Below are 21471 nucleotides of genomic sequence, written 5' to 3'. Positions count from 1 at the left end.
CCATTCCTCTTTCAAGGACAGACGTTGCGAGACAGCTTGCGTTCTAGCACGCACACTCTCGTTAGCTGAGTGGTGCACCGCACATACAAGGTGCACCAGACTGCACAGACTTAACCCTTCGCTGCCACTAAGACCTCCGGCCTGACTGCACCGACGTGACGCGTCTCATTGTGTCGGTTGTGGTTGGGAAGTGCCTTCACAAAAGCTTATTCAGCGTTCATTGGAATGGCTGACAGTCGTGCATGTGATGTCGGCGGCTTCGAGGAGAGCATTGGCCACCTATTGTGCCACTGTCCTCAGTTTGAAGCACAAAGACTATCTATGACCAACGCATTCAGAAAACTACATGATCGTCTTCAGAGTGAAGAGACAATATTAGAACACCGACCCTACCAATCATCGGCTCAGAAGGCACTAAAGACACTTCTGTGCTTTCTGAGAACGTCTGGCTTGTGCGAGCGCCTTTGACTCTGTAGTGCTGTTCGTGGGCGTCTCTGTACCTCCATCTCTTTCTTTGTCTCCCTTCTTTCTATTCCTCTACTGCCTTCCCCCAGCGCAGGGTAGCCAACTGGACTCTTGTCTGGTTAACATCCGTGCCTTCCTTTTATCTCTTACTCTCTCTTGCAATACTTTTTACTGAGCAGTATCTAGTACTGCAAGTAAACACTTGATGTGATTTCGTAATCCCTGGATGCTGTTTAAAATATTGTGATGACTTGCGACAGATGCGGAAACGTGTTTCCTCATTAAGTATTCGACTATTGGTGTGTACTGCCTTTTCACGAATAATTATTGTGACATATTGGGAACTAATCTTGTGACATTCATGGTTAAATTGGCACGTCAAAACAAGAACGCGTTAAAATTTATCTCTGCGACAGCGATAAAATCTGGGCATTACTTCCTTTGGTAAGGTGACGGGCTTTGCTCTGCAGCCAACTTCTGTGTTTCTTGTTTTCTACATTTTTCTATTATTGACGGTCCCCCTAAGGTCCCCCTAGGGTACCAGCTTCAGTACTTCCTGCACAGCTCCCCATGACAGCTCCCCATGTCCGCCTTGGAATTGTCCCTACCGCCACTCTTCTATCGCCTTACACCCTTTCCACCATTGCTTCTGAGCACCTAGCCAGGTTTGAGTCGCTGGCGATAATCACCCTTTCACTCGGCATCAGATGGTTCGAAGTTATGAGTGTCCCCTTTGGAACGCGGTGGTGGTTTACGCCCCCAAGCTCTTGCTATTTTACTGCCGAATGTCCTACCTAGGTTAAACAAGAAAAACCCCATAAACTCCCACAAACAATATTTATGATCCCTTGTTGCCAACTTTGCTTTTGTATGTCTCCGTTTTTTTTTGTCGTTTCCCTACTTTTCTTCCACCAATCCTCCAATCGTCTCTTACTAATGCCAATTGTAGCCATGTTTACTTTTCCACTGCTCTCGCTGAACCCAAGGGCTTCAATGATGCCAGTGGTGTCTAAATCGACCGCTGGGCAGATGTCTTCACATTCTAATCAATCATGCTCCATCGTTTCCATAGCTTTACCGCAGCAAGCACATGCTTCTTCTTCCTTCTTATGTCTCGCTTTGTAAGTGCGTGTTCAAAGGTATCCTTATCTCGCTTCGAAAAGTAATGAGCTTCCCTTTGAGGCATCATAAATTGGTTCTTTCTTGATTTAGCTTTTTCCCCCTAAGTAGTTACTAATGGCAGGTTTCCTTTTTACTGCCGCCACCCATGAAATTATTTCAGCCTCTCTGACTGTCCACTTGATGTTTTGTTGCTCTGTTGCCCACCCTACAGGCCGCATAGTTGCTGGTAAGCTTCCCAGTTCTTTTCCTCCACTGTGAATCAATGTTTCTTGCTGTGCAAATATCTGAACACTCTCCCAGCCCATTTACTTTCTTCAATTTCCTGCGTCATTCTTCATATAATCAACTTTACTGTGAATATCAGTCACCTCAAAACTTGTCCATCCTACATCACCATGCACAGCTTCATTCGTTGGTTCCCCGTGAGCGCCCCCCCCCCCTCCACAATGCGAGGCCTCCCACTGAACTTTGTTTGCCATCTAGCTCGGCTTGTACCCCTGATTTCAAGCAAACAACCGCATTTGCAAAAGTAAGTCCTTTCCACAAAACTCGGAGCATCTCGTACCTATTGTATGCCCATAGCGCTTTGTGCTTCATTATGGCTGCATTTCTCTTCCCCTTTATTGTTGTCTTTTCTTGTGTTTCCATATATCTATTGCCTTCATTTATCCATATACCAAGGTATTTTATTGTTACCGAGATATTTCCTAGGCCTGTATTGCCACTGTCTGCTCACTGTTTTCATTGAATACCATAACACCTGATTTTCTAAGAATACATTTCAAACCTATATCCTCCTCTTCCTGTCCACAGATATTGAAAATCACTTTGCTTGTTAGCTAGCAACAGAATGTCTTCCACATAAAATAAACTTGGAAGCTGCTGCTCTACTACTGTACCCGTCTGTTTGTATAAGGGATCAAACCCGATATTACTTTCTGCTAGCGCGCTCTCCATCATCACCAGGTACATTAAAACAGCAGTGGGGATGAAAGGCACCCCTACGTTAGTCCCTTGTTAATATAACTTTCTCCACGTTCCTCATCCCTTCCAATTCAACACAAACGCTATTTTCTTGGGAAATCTCTGTCAAAAGCTGTAGAAAATCATCACCTAAGCCTTCCCCCTCCAGAATATCCCACAAAATGTTGTGGTCTACGTTGTCATAGGCTCTTGTAATGTCTAAAAAAGGCCACGTATAACGGCCTGCTTTCTACTGTTGATATTTTAATACACTGAGTAAGATCAAATAAATTGTCATCCGACCGTCTACCTATTGTGAAGCCATTATTAAGTTGTCCCGAAAGGCCATTATTCTTTGCCCATGCTTGCAGCTTTTAATTGATTGCCTGCATTGCAAGCCTGTGTACTACCGATGTAATGGTCAACGGCCTATACGAATGAATTCTATCTTTCTCCCCCTTAATTTTATAAATAAAATGAAAGGATAAATTAAATGAAGGAAGACGAAGTGATCTGAGCAATCGTCGCTTCTTGCCTCGCTGCGATGGTTTTGTTATAGTGAAGGCTTAATTGTGCTTTTTGGAGGAGAATCCATCCGAGGCGATGACAGACGGCACGCCATCACTAGCGTCGAGCACGCGTCTTCTCACTGCGTCTCGCAGGGATAAAGTGTAAGGCTTGCAACGGAGACACGCAGATGTGCGGTTCCTGTTTCTCCAACAGAGAGCCAATGGACTGCGACAGTGACTACACCGTCGTGGAGGGCAGGCAAATGAAGCGAAAATACCGCAAGACATGCAACGACGTGAGTGAGCAGGGACCCAACGGACCGCCTACTCCAAGTTACAGGATTGCTTTTGTGCCTCTCAATGTGCCTACGAATTTAAATTATGTACACAGACAGATTCTTAACACTTACCTTGGTAATGTATCTCCGAAAAGAATTAACGAAGTGCGTTTTAACACAAAAAACGTAGTCATAGTGGAAGTAACGACGCAGGCCGCATTAGAAAAATTGAAAACCGTGCGCATACTTGGACACATAGAAGTCCGGTCATTCATCGTGCACAGTGGTCGCACTAGGGCAGGTGTTATTTCCGATGCCGTGATTGACATCAGCGACGAAGAGCTACGAAGGCTTCTGTCTTCAACAGTGAAGGTGATCGATTTTCACCGCTTCGGTCAGTCGACGGGCGTCGAGCTTCTTTTATTCTTTTCGTAGCCCACCTGACCATGTCAAGGTGGGCTACGTTAGGCACCCGGTGCGTCCTTATGTGCCCCGGTCACTGCAATGCCACAAGTGCCTAAAGCTAGGCCCTGTCAGCGCTGTCTGCACAGGACATACGGCATGCCTCCGCTGTGCCGGCAGCCATGACGCATCTTCATGCACAGTGAAAGAAATGAAATGCTCGAATTGCGATGGACCCCACTAGGCCAATTCCAAGGATTGTCCTAAACAAAAAAGGAGAAAAAAATGCGGAACCAAATGAGCAAGACAAGTATGTCCCACAAGGAGGCGGCAGCGTCAGTGCAACAGCGGAGGAGACGAACGCGTCATCGCCGTGGGCAAGCTGTAGGTCCAAACGAGAGCTCCCTGGCTCCAATTCCGCAGGTCCAGGAGAAGTTACTTGAATTGACATCGATAGATCTCTCCAAAGCATTGCTTCAAGCCAGCGGCGCAAGCCCAGAATCGAATGTATGGCCACGCTTGCCGCCGCGCACACGGGCCTCAGACTGTCAGCGCGAGCAAGGACAGTGCGCTCAGATTGCACCATCGAACTCTGTCATCAAAACCATGCTGCGACAAAAACTCGACGCCCTGCAGCTGCTACTGCCCGGTTTAAATACGCCAGTGGCGCTAACATCGGCAAAAACTATGAACGCTATAGACAGTCTCCTGGCTACATTGCAGTAACTTCTACCTCTGCTCGCTAAGATGACTGTGCTGCAGTGTGAAGTGTACACGTACACAATGCGCAGAAACAATATGATGTGCAGCCCTCATCGTATTTGCCATACCACCACCGTCCTTCCTCTTCCCATCCCACCTCTGTTATTCTCCAAACCCCTTCCCCAGCGTGGAGTAGCAGGCTAGAGGCACTTCACTCAGACCGACCTCTCCACCTTTCTGCCATTAAACATTCTCTCTCTCTCTCTCATTCTACTTTGTCGCCAACTGTCTGGTGTTCATCTGTCTTTTAAAGTTTTTTCCACTGTTTTCACCAGAGCCTCCTTACTTTTTGGTCCTAGTTTATTAATTAGCCTAACGGGAACCTCGTCTAGTCCTGTGGCTGTGCGCTTAGGAATTTTCGCTTCGGCGTTTTTCCAGTTGAAATTTGTCAGCACCAGCTCCTTTTCCATCTGGATCTCTTTCATGCTATTGTATTCTTCAAATACAACCTCGTCATTGCCTTGGAAATATTCGGCTGTTATATTTCGGATGTAATTTATTGCCGCTTCCCCTTCCTGCTTGTTTCCGTCTTCGTCTAGGATATGTTGTACTGTTGGCTTCCTGCCTAATAAGTTTATGTGGTTACAAAATAATATAGTGCGGCCTTCTTTTTCTCATGTATTTCTGACAAATAATGTTCACTGTCACCTTTTATCTTTGCTTGCACCAGTGTTTGAACCATAGACTTTTTCCATGGTGTATTTGCCATTTATTGGCTAATTCATCCTGCGGCAACTGAGCCTTCTTTGCCTGCCTGTGCTTTTGGGATGCTTTTTGTCGTTCGGCGATCTCTTCTCGTATCTCCCTGTTCCACCAGCTTTTCGGTTTCTTTTTTCCTTTCCAACGAACATATTGTTTCTCTTTCCGTATTTCTGTCGTTATTACACTTAGAATCTCACCATATTCGCACTCTTGCTCATTTGTCAAGTTCTTCCTTCACTCTAGTGACTATATTTGTCACTAGAGTCACTAGAGTGTTATTTGTTCAGCGTTCAAATTTGGACTGGCCATTTTGCACTCCTTGCTCTCGTTCCCAACTACATATCCCATTTTAAAAATACGTTTATGGTCACTCCCTATGTTGCTATACCCTTCCTAATCAATGACCATTTCTCTCAACTTATCATGACTCACTCTCGGCATACAGCCCCACCTGGGGGTAGCCGGGTGTGTGTGCAGCAGTTACACTTTGTTGCTGTGGAGCGCGCCGAATGGGACGGCCGGAGCAAAACCTGCTAGTTCGTACAACCTCGAAGGCCATGCCACACTACGCATGGTTCAGGCAGTGTCCACCAGGTGGCGACTTCGCTTGATTTCGCGGCCAATACAGTAGCTTTAATTGCAATCGATCAAAGTTCTGGGAAGGAACGACTCTCAGCAGAATGATACGGAGAACGGCAAGAAGCAGAGACGACCTAACTGAGGGAGAGACTCTCAGCCTGGTTTACGCATTCGTAATTAGCCGAATCACATACGCCCTTCCGTATCAGGTTTTGACAAACCAAGAGATTATACAGGCAAACACAATAATAAGAAAAGCCTTCAAAGCCGCCCTTAGTCTTCCCGAATGCGCTAGCACAGAGAGATTCGAGGGACAGGGCCTGCACAACACTTTCGACGAGTACGCAGTCGCGACGTTATATCCTAAGAAAGAACGACTTTGTTCTTCAACTCAGGGCAGGGAAGTATTGGCGAGGTTAGGCTTTCCCCTGAGACCCCATTTTTACGGAGAGGAAGCCGCACAGATAGACCGCAACGTTCGGTCGCACATCGCGGTGGCCCCAATTCCCAAAAAGATGCACCTCAAGTACCATCCCGGACGACGTAGAGCAAGGGTAAAGACACTTAAGCGTTGTGGCATGGGACCGGGGGTGAGTTATACGGATGCCAGTAGAGCCAGCTCAGACACTTTCACCATAGTCTCTACATGCAACAACAACGGCATCCTCCAAAACCGCCTCGGCATGCATGGCAGAGGCTGCAGCCATCGTCTTGGCCATATAGGACGCCGAGTGCCAAACCGATTCGGCTGTCATATTATCCGACTCACATGCCGCTTGCCGCCTGTTTCTACATGAAACGGCACCCAAATCAATAATAAAAATTTTAGGCACCCAACTAGAGGGGCACCGCACTATCGTATGGTGTCCGGCACACTAGCGACTGGCAGGAAACGCGAGGGCCGACCGTATTGCTCGAGGATTAAACGTCCGAGCAACGGCATGGCCTAGCGACGACCTTCTACCGAATTCTCGTGACATCCTCCTACAGCAATGGCAGGAGCGGAGACGTTTTGGACATCCTCACTCCGATTTAAACAGCCAACAGGAGAGGGACTGGCGTCCTATTCAGACGAATACATACCCCAACCTGCACCCCCTACAAAGAATACACCCCACGAGGTTCACTGACGAGTGCCCGTGGTGCACAGACACACCCACACGGAAGCACATCACATGGGAGTGCCCCAGGAGGCCTCCGCACATAGACAGCCCCATATTACACCAACATCCACTAATGAGGAATAGGCATTGGGAGGCATGGCTTGCGGACGAGGGTCGGGAGAGCCAATGGGCTCTTCTGGGCCAAGTCCAGCCAGCCGCTCGTGCCTGTGGGGCCCTTGAATAGGGGCTGCAACGATCGTGCCTTATTTTATTTATATTTAATAAAGTTTTACTCTCTCGCTCTCTCCTCTTCATAGCGTTTGACCCCCCCTCCCCCTCATCGCCCTAGTCGCGATTCAATGGCACGTCCCATGACCCCCTTTGTCTATGTCACCCAGAATCGTTTCTTGACCGCTTTTCATCCTAAGCTTCGCGACCTTGTGGACTATGGCAGTGGGCAAAACAGGAAACCTTATGGCCTATCTGTTTGTAGAAAGCGAATAATGTTTGTGTTCATTCTTGTCAAGGTGTCTTGGTTTCTTTCCGACTTGTAAAAAAAGCCTTATATCTCGGCGATGGTGGCAACGCGAAGAAATTTATCAAGGCGAGACTTGCGCTCGCACGCATCTATTAAAACGACCGAGCAAGGGACCGCGCGCCTCTTCTCCACGTCCACGTCCTGCTCTACGCGGCACCCTCATGGTTACTACACAAACGTATCAAATATTTCGATAATGGCCCTGCAGCAGGTGAAAATGAAAACAACTGCCCTGATTGTTCAGCCACGCAAACACTGGGGAAATGGAGGTAATATAATGGATGCCACTTTTTCAGGGACATGACCTCCACAAGAGCTACCACCAGCAATATATTTTTGGTTTGAACTATGTAAGTTGTGTAGCATTCACACTGTTCTCACTTCCCTGTGGAAAGTGCTATATTGGACAAACAGGCAGGTGCCTGAATGACCGGCTTAGGGACCACCGGAGTGCTGTGAGCGCACTAGCAGGCGCTGGTCACTTGGCTGACCACTGCCTTAGATGTACACGTAAATGCTCCCCGTGTTTTCATAAGACGCAAGTGATCACACGGTTCTCTAGGCAGTTATATAGGGAAATATTTGAGGCGTATTGCATTTCAAAAGCTGCTGATGAATGTGTAAGCGCTCCATCACAGGCGCTCACTGATAAAGAAGTTTGCACCTAATAAATGCTTTCTAATGGCTTGCTATGGGTGCCTATCGGCTTCGTTGTGCATTTGGTTTTCCCCTACGAGGCACACTCGTTTATGCGTCTGCATTCGCATTTATTTGAACATACGGTAGTTTATTGCTTGTTTTTCTGAGTAAAGCTTGTCAGCTGAAGTCTAGCGCTCTGTCCTGTCCCATCTTTTTTTCCGTTAGTGTTGCTAGCGCTAGTAGTGTACTTAGATTTAGGTGCACGTTAAGGAACTGCAGGTGGTCTAAATGTCTGGAGTTTTCCACTACGGCGTGCCTGATAACCATGAAGTCGTTTTGGCACATTAAACACCACAATTAATTTTTTTTTGCTAGTGCTAGTACAGCAAATGCTAAAATTTAGGTTTCGGTCATAACAGGGGTAGTGGCGCGGGCTGTTCACACTGCTCACGTTTACATCCATATTCCACATTCTTGCTGTTCCAGGCTGTGCTAGACGGTACGCGCGGCTAAAGGTAAGCGTTGACCTATACGCAAATGTTATCACTATTTTCAAGCAAAGCTTGTATTGCCTGACTCAATAGCGCCGCCGATGTAGCTGTCGTCGTATGAAAAAACTCAAGCCGCGCTAAAATAAAGGTTGCTTGTCGTGGTGCGGTTTCGAACCACCGACCTGAGGGTTGCGAGAACACCACGCTAACCAGTTCAGCCAATGTCAATATTTTTCTTTGTTTCAGATTTTTAAGGTCACAGCTTGCAAGGCACAAAACATGTCACCCAAACTATGGCTAATGCGGAGTTAAAATTTTTTCAACGAAATCAAGCGACCGATAAGTGCAGAGTCTGCCGGAGGGAGACCGCAGACTATACGCACATCTTGTGGGACTGCGCTAAAAATCCAGAAGAAGCCAAATCAAGAACGCTCCCACCGCGGCTCGAGGCAGCCGCGAAGAGCTACGACCGAGACGAACAGGTCTGGGCCGTCCAGCAGGTCTTCGATGCGCTCGAAAGGGACGGACCCAGCGAGCCGGCAACGGCGAGCGGAGACCCGCGCCGATTAACGGCGGCTTCGTAGATGACGTAGGCCCTCGTCGGGGCGCGCGAGCGCCGAACTGCAGGCATAAATAAAGTTGCCTCCAATCCAATCCAATCAACGAGATCAAATCATCAAGTACAGATATTCACTTGGTGGATCAGAGAGCGCATGATACCCCTCTCTTAGATGTACTAGACTTTCAATGAAGTGTTCGCGAACAGGATGAACATGGGTCTGCATGCACAAATTCAGTTCTCGTTTTCCAGAGAGCGTGGATGCTCGAGACCATAATTAGACCATACAGTTTATCTTCTGATGTATTTACTGGCAAGAATCATTAACCAAGGGATAACTGCTTCTTTAATGTGCGCTTTTATAACTTCCCAGTGAAATATTGAGCCCAGACAGTCTCGGAATACATGTTCGATTGTTCCGTGGTTTCTTATTGCATAAATAGCAGTTAGTTGTTCAGTGTAGGAAGATGTCTTTATCGCTAAGCCAGGTCTTAACGGGAAGTGTGTTGGTGTGTAATTGAAAGAATAATGTTTTCGATTCGCCCACTGTCCGTTCGTCACACGCGCACTTTAAAGCGCGAAGTAGCAGCCACAGCGCAAGGCGCGAGCCAGTCACAGGCGTCAGGGAAAGGGTGTAATCGCGTGTTTATAAAGTCCCTTAAACTTCGTAAAATAGCGACACTCTCCTCCTCCGCCTTCACTCCTCCTCGTTTCTCCTCTCTTTCACGCTCCCTCCTCGACCGTGGCGCCGCCTACACCGCTCGAACGTAGCAACGGCGCCAACACGGAGGAAGGAAACTCAGGAGAGGCCCTAACGTCACTCTTTGTGAAGCTAAAATGAAGCCGCAAGTTGGCGTTGCTCATGGCGTTGCTCCGCCTATCGGGCCAGCTCTCCTTTCTTGTCTCGCGAAACCACGCCGCGCTGCGCGCAGCCGTGGTGCTGGGACGCGCGCGCTCCGCAGCAATACTAAACAATCGTTAGCACGTTAGCATGATTCCGCAAAAGTAGGGCAATATTTCCCGCGGATATTCCTTCGTCCGTTGCCATTGCCGTGGTGCAGTACATTGCGTACAGCGTTGCATGCGCGTTTATTTCACGTACTTTAGTTCCTCGTGTCCTACCTGGCCACAGCAAAATCCGGGAGAGCACCGTCCAGCTGACGCAGTGCAACAAAACACGGACACCAACGCGAACCTGCCAGCACAGCGCCTTTGCCAGGGTACGAAACCTTCTGAGCAACACGTGTGAGCGCACAGAACCGAAACAAAGCCGCCATTGTGGCCCGAAAGGCGTGGCCGCCACGGCAAAGAAATAAAAAAAAAGTCAGCAAAAAAGAGAACCTACTACGTCATTTCCTCCACACTTTTTTCCTAGCGCGCGGAGAGGGTAGGGCCTCTCCTCAGTTTCCTTTCTCCATGGGCGCCAACATGCGCTCCTCGCCATTCCATAGACTCTTCTCGAGCGAGAATGGCGCTGAAGCACCGCGCGAGGACCCACGTGATGTGATTAGGCCAAGAGCGACGCGGCGCAAAGCCACTAGGTGGCTTTGGGCGGCGTCGGCCTCGGCCAGAGCGCGCGAGGAAGCGGCGGCATTCTTCAAAGCGTGGCGCTACATTACGAAGTTTGAGGTTTTACGTGTTCACTCGCCTCGCGCCCGCCGTTTACCACCAGTTCAGGCCCGGCAGACAGAGGGCGAGGCCACGTTTGGTTCGTTCTGCTGAAGAGCAGGCTTCGTTGAAGGAATGGTAGCGGGCAGCGCTTCGTGCGTTCGGCCGAAGAACTGGCGGCGTTTCATGAATTCCCCCGGGAAATCGCTCGAGAAAGGGCTCGTCGTTGACGTGCCGACCTCGCCCTGAGCGAGTGCGAAGCCGAGGCGTTACAACAATGAAAAGCCGTGGATCTCGAGTTTCGCTTGCACCCCTCTTCACAGTAGAAGGGCGGCCATTTTTTAAATTTTAATTCTTGAGGTGTTACCAATTCGCTGTATCGGCCACGTTGAAGAGGAAGCAAGCAACTAATGCTCGTGCTATCAACGCACATACTTCGTACAAGTTTGCTAAATGTCAGCCGCAACATGTGAAACAAGTGCATAGTTCAGGCGTTTACCTTGATGACTGATCACTTCCAGTGGCCCTCCCATCAAAACACGAACATAGACAAAAGTGTAGTAAACATTTGCTGTAGCAGTTGCTTTACTAATGACATTATCCAAAGACGATATACTTGTGCATGTGCATTGTAAGAACTCCAACAAATCAAGCCGGCGCACACGCTAGCATAAACACTGTGCTAATGCGCACCCTTTAACGAACATAAAAACAGGGAATATTTTAACGCTAACGAACTGCACACTGCAATGAGCACGCCGTTGCACTCTTGACGTTGGTGCAGCGGTCCAGTGAAGCAAAACAGCGGTAGAATTTCATGTAATTTGTTTTGTGCAGTTAGACCCCACCTGTGCTCCTGCTAATACTTTCACAATCAGGAAATAGCGAGCCTATTCAACAGCTTGAGAAACTAGCGCGAACAGTACCAAAAAAAAAATGTGTGCGCGCTGAATGCTTTTGTGAGGCTTTTAGAAATATGTCACTTTCCGTCAACACCTAAAGCTCCCTCAACGAGCAGTGTTATGGAAGTTTCGAGGTTCACGGCGGAAGCTTTCATTCTTGGAAACTGTCATGTCGTGGCCGTATAGAACGTTGCTATATATTATTGTCATGTACCTACGTCAAGGAATGCGTACGTGTAGGTGTAGAAATGTAAGCAATTCGTCGTGCACTTTATAAGTATTCCCGGCTAAGAAACAATACCAGCGCTTCAGTTCATGTTATATGAAAAATGTGCCGTTATAACCTCTAGTTGAGGTCTCGAACTTGATTTCTAGAGTGGCAGCGCTCGTAAGACAAATCCGGAAAGCAAGGTTTGTTGTTATCTTTCTCGGTTTGAAGATCTCATTGTCGTGTACTGCAGCCACGTCGCACCAGAAAACCCTTTCACTCCTTAGTATACAGGCTGCCGTAGTCCTTCAAAAACATATTAAAAGTTCCTTACTAAAGCTCAACCACCAGAACAATTTGAACCAGAAACTCACGTTAAAGAAAGAAGCCGGAGCGGCAAAATATAGTACCAACAAGTCCGAAAAAGATTGCTGTAAAGTTAAATACCCTAGTGTTACTGAGAACATAACAAGCGAAAATAAGTTATGTATAATTCGCAAGCAAATCTTGAAGCTAATTATATAAGAGAAGTTTAGAATGCATTTCATAAAAGGCAGATGCGAATACTCTTATGGGGAAAATTAAAATAAAAAAGCTCTCAAATCTACATACACTCTGAATAGTCGCCCACAAAAGCGGGTTTACAGAGATGAATCAATTGATTAGTGAACATCGCCAACGTTTGAACTACAGTTCGCCCTCATTGCACAATATGTCGAAAAGCTCCAGCACTTCAACGACAGCGAGCCAAAACGGAACGATGAACGGTGGTCCTAGCAAGAACTTAGGCACGGGAATCAATACGTAAATCAAGCAGTTCACCAAGAAAACGTTGGACCACTCTAAGTGACACTCTAAGTGACGTTCGCACTACATACACTGTCAAGCGCCTTGTGTGCTTCAGCGCTACGCAGCATAGGCATAGACACACACAAAAAAAGAAGACTCCACAGTAGTGGGGCAACAGCCGAAGCAGAAAATATAGGGGGTGAATGGGAAGGTGAGAAAATTAGTCGTAGAAAGAGCACTTTGTTGCCGGGTTCATCTTAGAGCCCAGGGGACAACCGAAGGCTCTGGCGAATGGTGCGAAGTTCATCACCGCCTTGTTGCAGTCGCCGCCGTAGAGGTTGTCAGCGGGGGTCAAAGCGCAGGTGGCAAGGCAGGCGGTGATGAAAAACACTTTCTCTTCTGTCAAATCCTGCAAAGGAAAACGTCAAAGTCATTTTCTCAAGTTGTCTTCCAGAACATTCGCACTATGAGTAAAATTTAGGTGCTATAGACTTTGTGCATAATGCCGGCAACCATGCGTGTACGCTGGGGTCCCGCCTGCATCGCGAAAGATAGACACGTGGAAGTGCAGAACGCGCGAGGAAGTTTGTGGGCCGTGCATGTGTACTGCTGCAAGATTAACTGAGGTTGCTGTGGGTTCCTGACCTGCACATATTGTATTGGCCGCATAGCATGGGCCTGCGAATGCAGGCTTGGTTTCTGCGACAATGGGACCAGGTGGAATTCCGCACTTGCACTAGAAAGGTGTCGTTCACTACTGCAAAGTAAACAACGTGTTGGACCGGGCTAGTGTAACCTATGATGGCATGAACAGTGCAATAGCAGACTAAAATTGGACATGAAAGAAGGGGACAAACGCTTAATTCGAACTAGAATTTGTTGTCATGAAACAGACATCTGCACTGCCACCCGTGAATACAACATAAAAAAACAAGAACTCTCAAAGCTTTTCATGAATTAACTAAATACAGATTAGAAAGGTGCGCGGACTCCTGCGCCCATTATAAGTACAAAATCTGCTTTTTGGACAAGGCTGCCGAGGGTTTGCTCACACGATAGCCTCTAGCTGTGGCCATGGTTCTGCAATCATTCTAGTCAGAATCAGAATCGGTTTTTATTGTGATCATTAGAAAGATTGCAAGTTGCTAATATTCAGAAGGAGGTTCCGAAGTCAAAGACTGCAATGGGACCTCCTTTACAAAGTAAACGTAATAAAACAAAAGTACAGCAGTTACAACTAATCCTTAACATAGAAAAAATTACAGGTTTTAGTATGAATAGCATGACTGAAGAATTACATGTGCATAAATGTCATGAAAAAAAGCACTGTAACACAATCTCGTTGACAACTGATATAGTAACAGCGTAGGTGACGTGACGAACACAGTAAATTTGCTAACTCGAATGTATATGTGAGGCAGAAACAGAAACCTAATGGTATGGCAATAAAAATTAAATGGAGGCACCCTGAAAGAATGGTTGCGAGTATGGACTAGGCATCGGTATTCGACAGAATGTAATCTTTTAGTTGTTTCTTGAATTCGTGAATTTTTAGTGTTTTTATGTATAATGGTAGTGTCTTCCAGAATGCGAAAGATGAATAATGGACGCTCTCTTTGGCATAATTAGTATGTATATTTGGTAAAATGAAGTTCCTATTTATTGCAAAACCGGTAATATTAGGATTTAATAAAGAAGATTGTGGTATCAAGCTATCGCATCGAGTGTAATTGATTTGATGGAACAAAAAGGTACATAGGTTATATTTAACGAATTGTGTGACTCTAAGAATGTGTTTAATTCGTAAAAGATATGAGGCGTTGTTGTTATATGGGCTGAATGTAGTTATCCTAGTAGCCTGAATTTGTAGGATTTTGCAATGAACTTAAATGGGTTACGTTTAAATGGGTAGTGTTATTGTTTTGTATGTCTTGCTGCGTCATTAGTCTTATCAAACAATGGAACACAGTCATGCAGCACGTAGGTCATTGCCAGAAACGTTTCTCCACCCTTCTGCACTCTAAAGTACGTCTCTTCCTTGACAGTGTCTTTGCAGTCGCGCAATCAAGCATCTGCAAGTATGTCCCACATACATTAGGCCACACGAGAGGAGTATGTCATACACTACTTCCATATGACAGTAAACAAACGTATTTTTATGTCTTGCACTGCGTGTGCGCGGCTTTTTTTTTTTCCCACTTCAGCACCGCTGAAGCACTTCAGCAGGGCTGAAGTGGCCTCGCAAACTGCAGTATACGACATGTTCGGCCAGATAATCGGGTCGACTTGGCGCAGCGGCCGTTGCCCAGCGTGTCATACCTGTCTCAAGAAACGCGAGTGCAAGAACCTATAGTGCTTGAGGCGAGTGACGTATTTCATTGGGACGCTACTGCAGCCCACACGCGCGAAAAACACGCAACAACTCTTGAGTTCACTGTAAACATTCCTTTACATATACTGAGTGACCGGTGAATGAAAGCTGCTGCACTTTACTGTTACAAGTAGTGCAAGTACGAACCAACGGGCTTCATGCGAATAAGTGGCCGAATTCAAAAGGGAAGTGGCTGCACTGAGCGCCTTATTGTGGGTACGCATGTTTTACGCAGGTACGTTAAGACCGGTAGTGTAAACTTATAGGTGTAATTTTTCCAAAGAGGCACGCAGCTGTAGTTCAATAAGTCAAATTTCAGTGAACAAACGCTTGAGAAATGGCGCAAGACACGTGGTGTAGCTGGCAACCGCCTACTTTATCCAGCCGGGGTCTAACCTGCGACATGGCGGCCGAAAACCATCGTCGCCTGATTGAAGCACACGGATTTCGGTTTTACGCAAGTCCCATGTATGTAGCCGATGCTGCATTTGAAAATCGGTATTCTTGCTAAGTGTACAATAAACAACCACACTTGGATGGCCAGCTAGGCGCCACCACTTTGACACGTTGGTAGGTCGACAGTTTGTGCGCACAAGCATCGCGAGAATGTGTTGCTTGGCTTGAGTAGAAAGAGGGCTCATGCCCCAACCACTCACCCAGCAGCATTTATGCAGTCAGCAGACAGCGTGGAAGCCGTCAGCGCTTATCTGACGGTCACCATCACGCGACTTGCTAAGGTGAGTCAAGTGCTGTTTGGAATGTAATCCCAGTGATATCCACTTTTGATATCGTTAAGTTATGGGACTTTAAAGAACAACAACAAGGAATTGATGGGAGTCTAGTCTAATTGCGTGCTCCAGAGCGTTGAATCATGGGACTCAACAGAACGACGAAATTCCACCCATATCCACGTAAGGCTAAGTATATATATATATATATATATATATATATATATATATATATATATATATATATATATATATATATATATATATAGATATAGATATAGATAGATAGATAGACAGATAGATAGATAGATAGATAGATAGATAGATAGATAGATAGATAGATAGATAGATAGATAGATAGATAGATAGATAGATACACTCATATCGCCACCATCTTCTATACAAGCATCCACCCACCAGCTGCCTCCGCTGTCCTCCTGTACATTTTATTTATATTCAGAACTTCGGTTTTGTTCACGCACGGCCGGTCTCGAGAGGTGCGCGCGCTTCTCTTGTTACGGCCTTCGCAATGGGGTCTGTTTCCGCCTCCACCGCACCACGGTGGGGTCGCCACTGCCCGACTGCTCCGCCGCTGCGACCGCCGTTCACGCGGAAGGAGAACGCGCGCCCGCTCCAAGTCCGTCCCGCGTGAGCGGTAACCGTCAGATCCTGATATTTCACCCCTATGCATTATGCAAAGACCCCGCAATCAGCCTCTTCGATTTGACAGCTAAGAGTTATAAACAACAGAATAACTACCGCGCGCCATCGCGTGCTCTTCTTCAGTATGACTGCATGGTCGCATGAGGCTTTGGTACACTCACGTCAACACTTTCTACCCGTTAAATTTCGAGAGAAACAAATCTATCGGCCTCTTCAGTTTGCCTACTGACGGGTTTTACCCAGTGTGTAGAATTATAAGCGACCTGAAGCGTTTTAATGACAGATTCCTAAGAATTCCGAAGCGTATAAAATATAGCTCCTGAAATCTCAAGCGCTGCCGTTTTTGTTTTGCACGAAAGCGGATTTAGCATGAATTCATGACGCTGGAAGGATTCAGAGAAACGAAAACAAATTTATTCACAGCTACATTCAAGGTGTCCAATGTGGTGCGCTCATATCCATAACTTCAATATGTTTTACGTTCAGAACATATCAGTTGGCTGAAACACCCTACATATCTATAGCATCGCGACTGACGCACATCTATTGCAGATTCAGTCGGTTTAGTACATGAGTGATCAACAACTTCCATGCACCAGGTAGCACGGGTACTCATCGTACACGGTTGGCACAGCACCAGGTAAATGTTTTCTGATGCGGCACTCTGAAACGTAGTCACTCGCGAGGAAACGCCTGCTGCAAACCACACTCGATGCCGACTTGTCGTTGAAGACGAAATTTTCTCTGGAGATGTTTTTTGAGCCACTTTGCAAGCAGTTCTGAATCACTCGGGAATTGATGAAAAGAAACGCCCTGAGTCTTACCCAACTGCAACTTGCAAAGCGGTACACAGCAGTACACCATCGCCGCGTTGGATGATCAACGGCGGGCAATAAACACCGTCGCACAGCAAATAACTTAATCCGTGGAAGAAACGGGTAGAAACGTGCACCAGCGCTCACAACACTAAAGGCCACACTGCCTGCCGGTACACAGTGCGATGAGAGCACTCCCCGTCCAAGAGAGAAATATGCGAGGCTCGGGAAAAAAAAGAGCAAGCGCAGACCAACAGTGACGTTTGCGCTTCTCACATAACAGGGAAGTCAAGTTGGCAGGCTTTTCTGCACATTGTTAAGATCGGCGAATTCGGACCCTGGGAGGATTCTTAGAAAACCAACGTAAAGGCGGATAAGTCGGAATTCGAGACATAATTCGACACGCAGCTGCGAGGAATGTCGTTCGCCGAAGCAGCGGCGACAATGGCGTCGTCAGGTAGCCGAGTCAGGAGACGATAGCACCTATTCCTGACAATGTGGCGAGAAAAAGAAAGCAATTAATATGACCGCATTGAAACTTATATGAATCCGCCGCGATGGCTCAGTGGTTGGAGTGCTAAGCTACTGAGCTATTTCTATGAAGGCGAAATTCTAGAGGCCCGTGTACTGTGCAGTGTCTGTGCACGTTGAAGAACGCCAGGTGGTCGAAATTTCCTGAGCCCTTCACAATGGCGTCCCTCATAGCCCGAGTCGCTTTGGGACGTTAAACCCCCATAAACCATAAACCATTCCGTTAACCCTCGCAGTCACTAAATTCTCTACCAGCACTTAACTTCGGCATGGACTATGAGACATGCAAGAAATTGACCGAAATACGACCTTAGGCTTTTCAGACCGCAACATCTGTCATTTCCCTGTCATACCTTTCAGGAACGAGAGTGATTGGACCTTTGATGTTTCTATGGTTTGAATTTTTCTATGAAAGCTCCGTTCACGTGTGAACTCATTGGTTGACATGTAGATAAATCATTTGCTTTTTTGTTTTCTTTCGTTTCGGTGAATCGTTGAACAAGAAGCAGCGGAATAACAGCACGAAACCAGGCGATCACCGCCCGCCGCCGCAGAAGCAGGCGGGCAGAGAGCGGTCCCTAGCAGATGGGTCGTCGCGCCCCTGGCGGCGGCGAAAGGCGTAAGTCTTGGAGAAAAACTCCCATTGCTTCCGCGGCGAATGCGAAGGCCGTAAGAAGGAAAGCGCGCGCTCCCCTAGAGACCGGCCGTGGTTCACGCTAAACAGACCCTCACGCTAAAGATCTGCTTAACTCAATGGTTTTGCAATACGATAATGAGTTAGACGTGGATGACGCGAACGACACACATTGGTCCTGTGAAATAATTTCACCGTTTTTTGTCCGTCCTTCAGCCTGACATGTCCAAATACATGCATTGCTATTACCTCGAATACCACGGCAATTCCGCCCACCTCTGATAGTTGTGTGCCGTTTTCTTCGATGCTTCGTTTGAAAGCTTCGTAAGCCACTTCCATCGCCGGAACCTCGGGGAAGATGCTGACATTCCCGGGCAGGCAGCCTTGTGTGCGCTGATGGAAGGTGTCCTTCAAGTCGTCGCTCAACCAAGTCTGCACGAACTCGCCTCGTGCATTGATCTACAAAAAAATTATCGGCCCGTGTTTCATTAGACAATGCCCAGACTTTGAGATCATGCTTGCAAGGAAAGAAACTGCGTCCAGTGGGTTTATATCTGGAGCGTAAACGTATTTATGTTAACACCATAGTCAACAAACAAAGTGCAACATGTCACCGGCGCGTAACAGAATAATAATAATTAAGCAATCATGTAAATATGCGTAGATTGACATAAATTAGAAGAAGATCTTAAATACGGCGGCCGCGGGAACGGAACGTCATCAGCACACCTGGCGCCACCGCCTGCACTACTTTGCTTGCGTCGTCTATTCACCTTGTGCGTGGTCCGCAGCAGTTCGTGTCGCCACAGCACTATCGTTTATACTGGTCGGATGAAGTTTCATACATATATTGACAACGGGCTGCGTGGAGGTGAGTAAGTGGCACAATGGTTACGCATACTTAGACAGCTTTCAGAGGGGTTCTGTGAAATCCTTTCAGAATCCGTTTGCTTTCGGATCTTTGTCGCTACTAAGAAGTGTCCCTATTCCCATATGCATTTAGAATGTTTATTGATTCAAACAACTAATCACGGAAGTTAATGGACACGGGGTAATTCCCAGATATACTCACGCGCCCTGCGCCATCAGTTGCGAATATAAATGACCCCAAAGCCCTGCCCTTCACTGTGAACAAGGGGTCCGTAGCGGTCACTAAACGACAAACTTTTCCCGTTTTTATTCCTTGTACTTCGGAGTGCGCCCGTTTTTTGATTGTGACGATACTCAACCCTCGCCTGACGAGTTTTCAATTACACCAAGAAAACTTTACGGAACTTCACGGCACAGCACCCGAAGCAGTCCTAGACAGTATTCAACAACTTTTAGAGGCTTCATTAGAGGCTGCATAACCCAATCCATTGTCAAGCAGAGCATGCAAAACACGCCCGCTTAGCAATCTCTCGAAGCACTAATTGACTAGCGCGAAAGCTGCACGATAGCGCACTCGGCTCACTATTGCGCATTGTGAGGGAGGCAAGAGTTTGATCCCCATATGTCGAGCACACTCAGAGAGCAGACAAGGCAAAGCAAGTTTAGAATCCGAAATTGCTGTCATAGTAAACTCACAAGCCACTGGGACAGTGAATGCGCCTACAGTCAATCACCGGATACAGTGATACCTGAAGAGTCACCATTACTAGCCGTGGCGTTTCTGTAGCTTTAGCTATAGGAGATGTATTTAGGGATAAAGGCTCGACTCTCAGCATACAAGTAGCGTTTACGTTCGAGCTGCTGCGATGAACGTTACTGTTGTGTCTTGGCGCCTCAGTGTATGGCCGTTTTCTCCAGAAAAACTAGGTCAAGGCTTCAGTTCTCGGCCACGAAGGCGGTGTTGAGATCACGTCCTAGTGTAAAAGAATAAGAAATCCCAGGCACTGTGGGCATCGATGTCATGCGAAGCATTTTGCAGGTGCCTGGCCATGTAGCGTTGCACGGATTTCCGAAAAGCGATATCAAGCGGACCAATGTGTTCGCGTAAATTGAATAGTAGTGTGTGTTTGTGGCTCACGAGCGTAGATGTCTGTGACGCCAGAAGCAGGATGACGACCACGTTGAAGACGATCGTGTGGTGGCAACGGCATGATTTCGGCGCCCTCCGGCAAGCGCAACTGCCTTATTGAACTAATTGAATTTGTCAAAGTAAACTGCGACAGAAAGTTTATAAAGTACGACTTACACACAAGCTGCAGACATGACGGCTTTGGATTGTAATTCAAATATACGAGAAAACATAATTCTGTTACGCGGAAACTCAAAGACAAAGCCATTTTGTCTGTCTGAGTGGGCGCGGCCGCTAAGTGGCGATGATGTTTTTGGATGATCACGAGCCCACGAAAGATCTAGACTAAGTAGAGGTTAACAGCTTCGCTGTAACACGCAAGTATGACAACAGTGATCGAACAATGGTGTCCTGGAATATGCTAGAAGCAGTAAAACTTGCTCATACTGACATTTGTTAAGCTTTTGATAAATAGAACGGCCGCAGAAGGGCTTGAGAAGGGCGTGAAACACCACGACCTAAATGCTGTGATTACACAGCTTCAGTTCTCTTTCCCTCGCGTTGACGGTAGTCCGAGGAACGCTCCACATGGATTATCACGACCTGTAGGCTGTCGTGAGGAGTTGACTGTTGCAAGTTAAGAGAATCGAGGCAAAATAGGCCTTAGATTATACTGGCGATATACGATCTGCAGAGCTGAACGTTTGACAGCCGAGATACGGGTCCTGCATGCCGCCTATGTACCGGGATTCACGGTGCAGGTTCAAGAAGGGTACACAAGCAATATGTGTTATGTAATGTGACATATAAATTGAAAAGACCCCCCTCCCCCCATTAAAAAAGAAATACTGAGGAAACGCCAGCAAGAGTTGACAGTGGGGACGGCGTCTTTTCCGCGTTTCGTACATGCTGGTCCGTAAAGCTGTCTATGGAAGCTACATGCGGAGTTGTAACATCACAGCTAGTAGCTTCCAGGTAGGCACACTGGTACGTTGTTACGACGCCTCTATCACGTTGCGCGCGAGTTAATCACGGAAGGCGTGCCTGCTCAAAGGCGTGCCTGCTCAGCTGCTCAAAGCTGAACATACTTGTCAGAACAGCTGTCGCTGCA

At 47.0% G+C, this 21471-nt stretch overlaps 1 protein-coding gene across 1 annotated transcript in view; it reads right to left on the bottom strand.

Annotated features, from left to right (window-relative positions):
• Nucleotides 1–12715: 12715 nt before the first annotated feature.
• Nucleotides 12716–21471, bottom strand: part of LOC142588711 (endothelin-converting enzyme 2-like) — a 32286-nt gene continuing 23530 nt past the window's right edge. The window contains exons 7-8 of the mRNA XM_075700527.1: nt 18638–18820; nt 12716–13028 (exon numbers count right to left, since the gene is read on the bottom strand). Coding sequence (XP_075556642.1) covers nt 12840–13028; nt 18638–18820 — 372 coding nt within the window. The 3' untranslated portion in view covers nt 12716–12839. The remainder of the gene's footprint in view (nt 13029–18637; nt 18821–21471) is intronic.

Source organism: Dermacentor variabilis, chromosome 7 (assembly GCF_050947875.1).
Source record: "Dermacentor variabilis isolate Ectoservices chromosome 7, ASM5094787v1, whole genome shotgun sequence".
NCBI lineage: Eukaryota > Metazoa > Arthropoda > Arachnida > Ixodida > Ixodidae > Dermacentor > Dermacentor variabilis.
The sequence above is the reverse complement of the archived record's forward strand: the minus strand, read 5'-3'. Positions and strand labels throughout refer to the sequence as shown.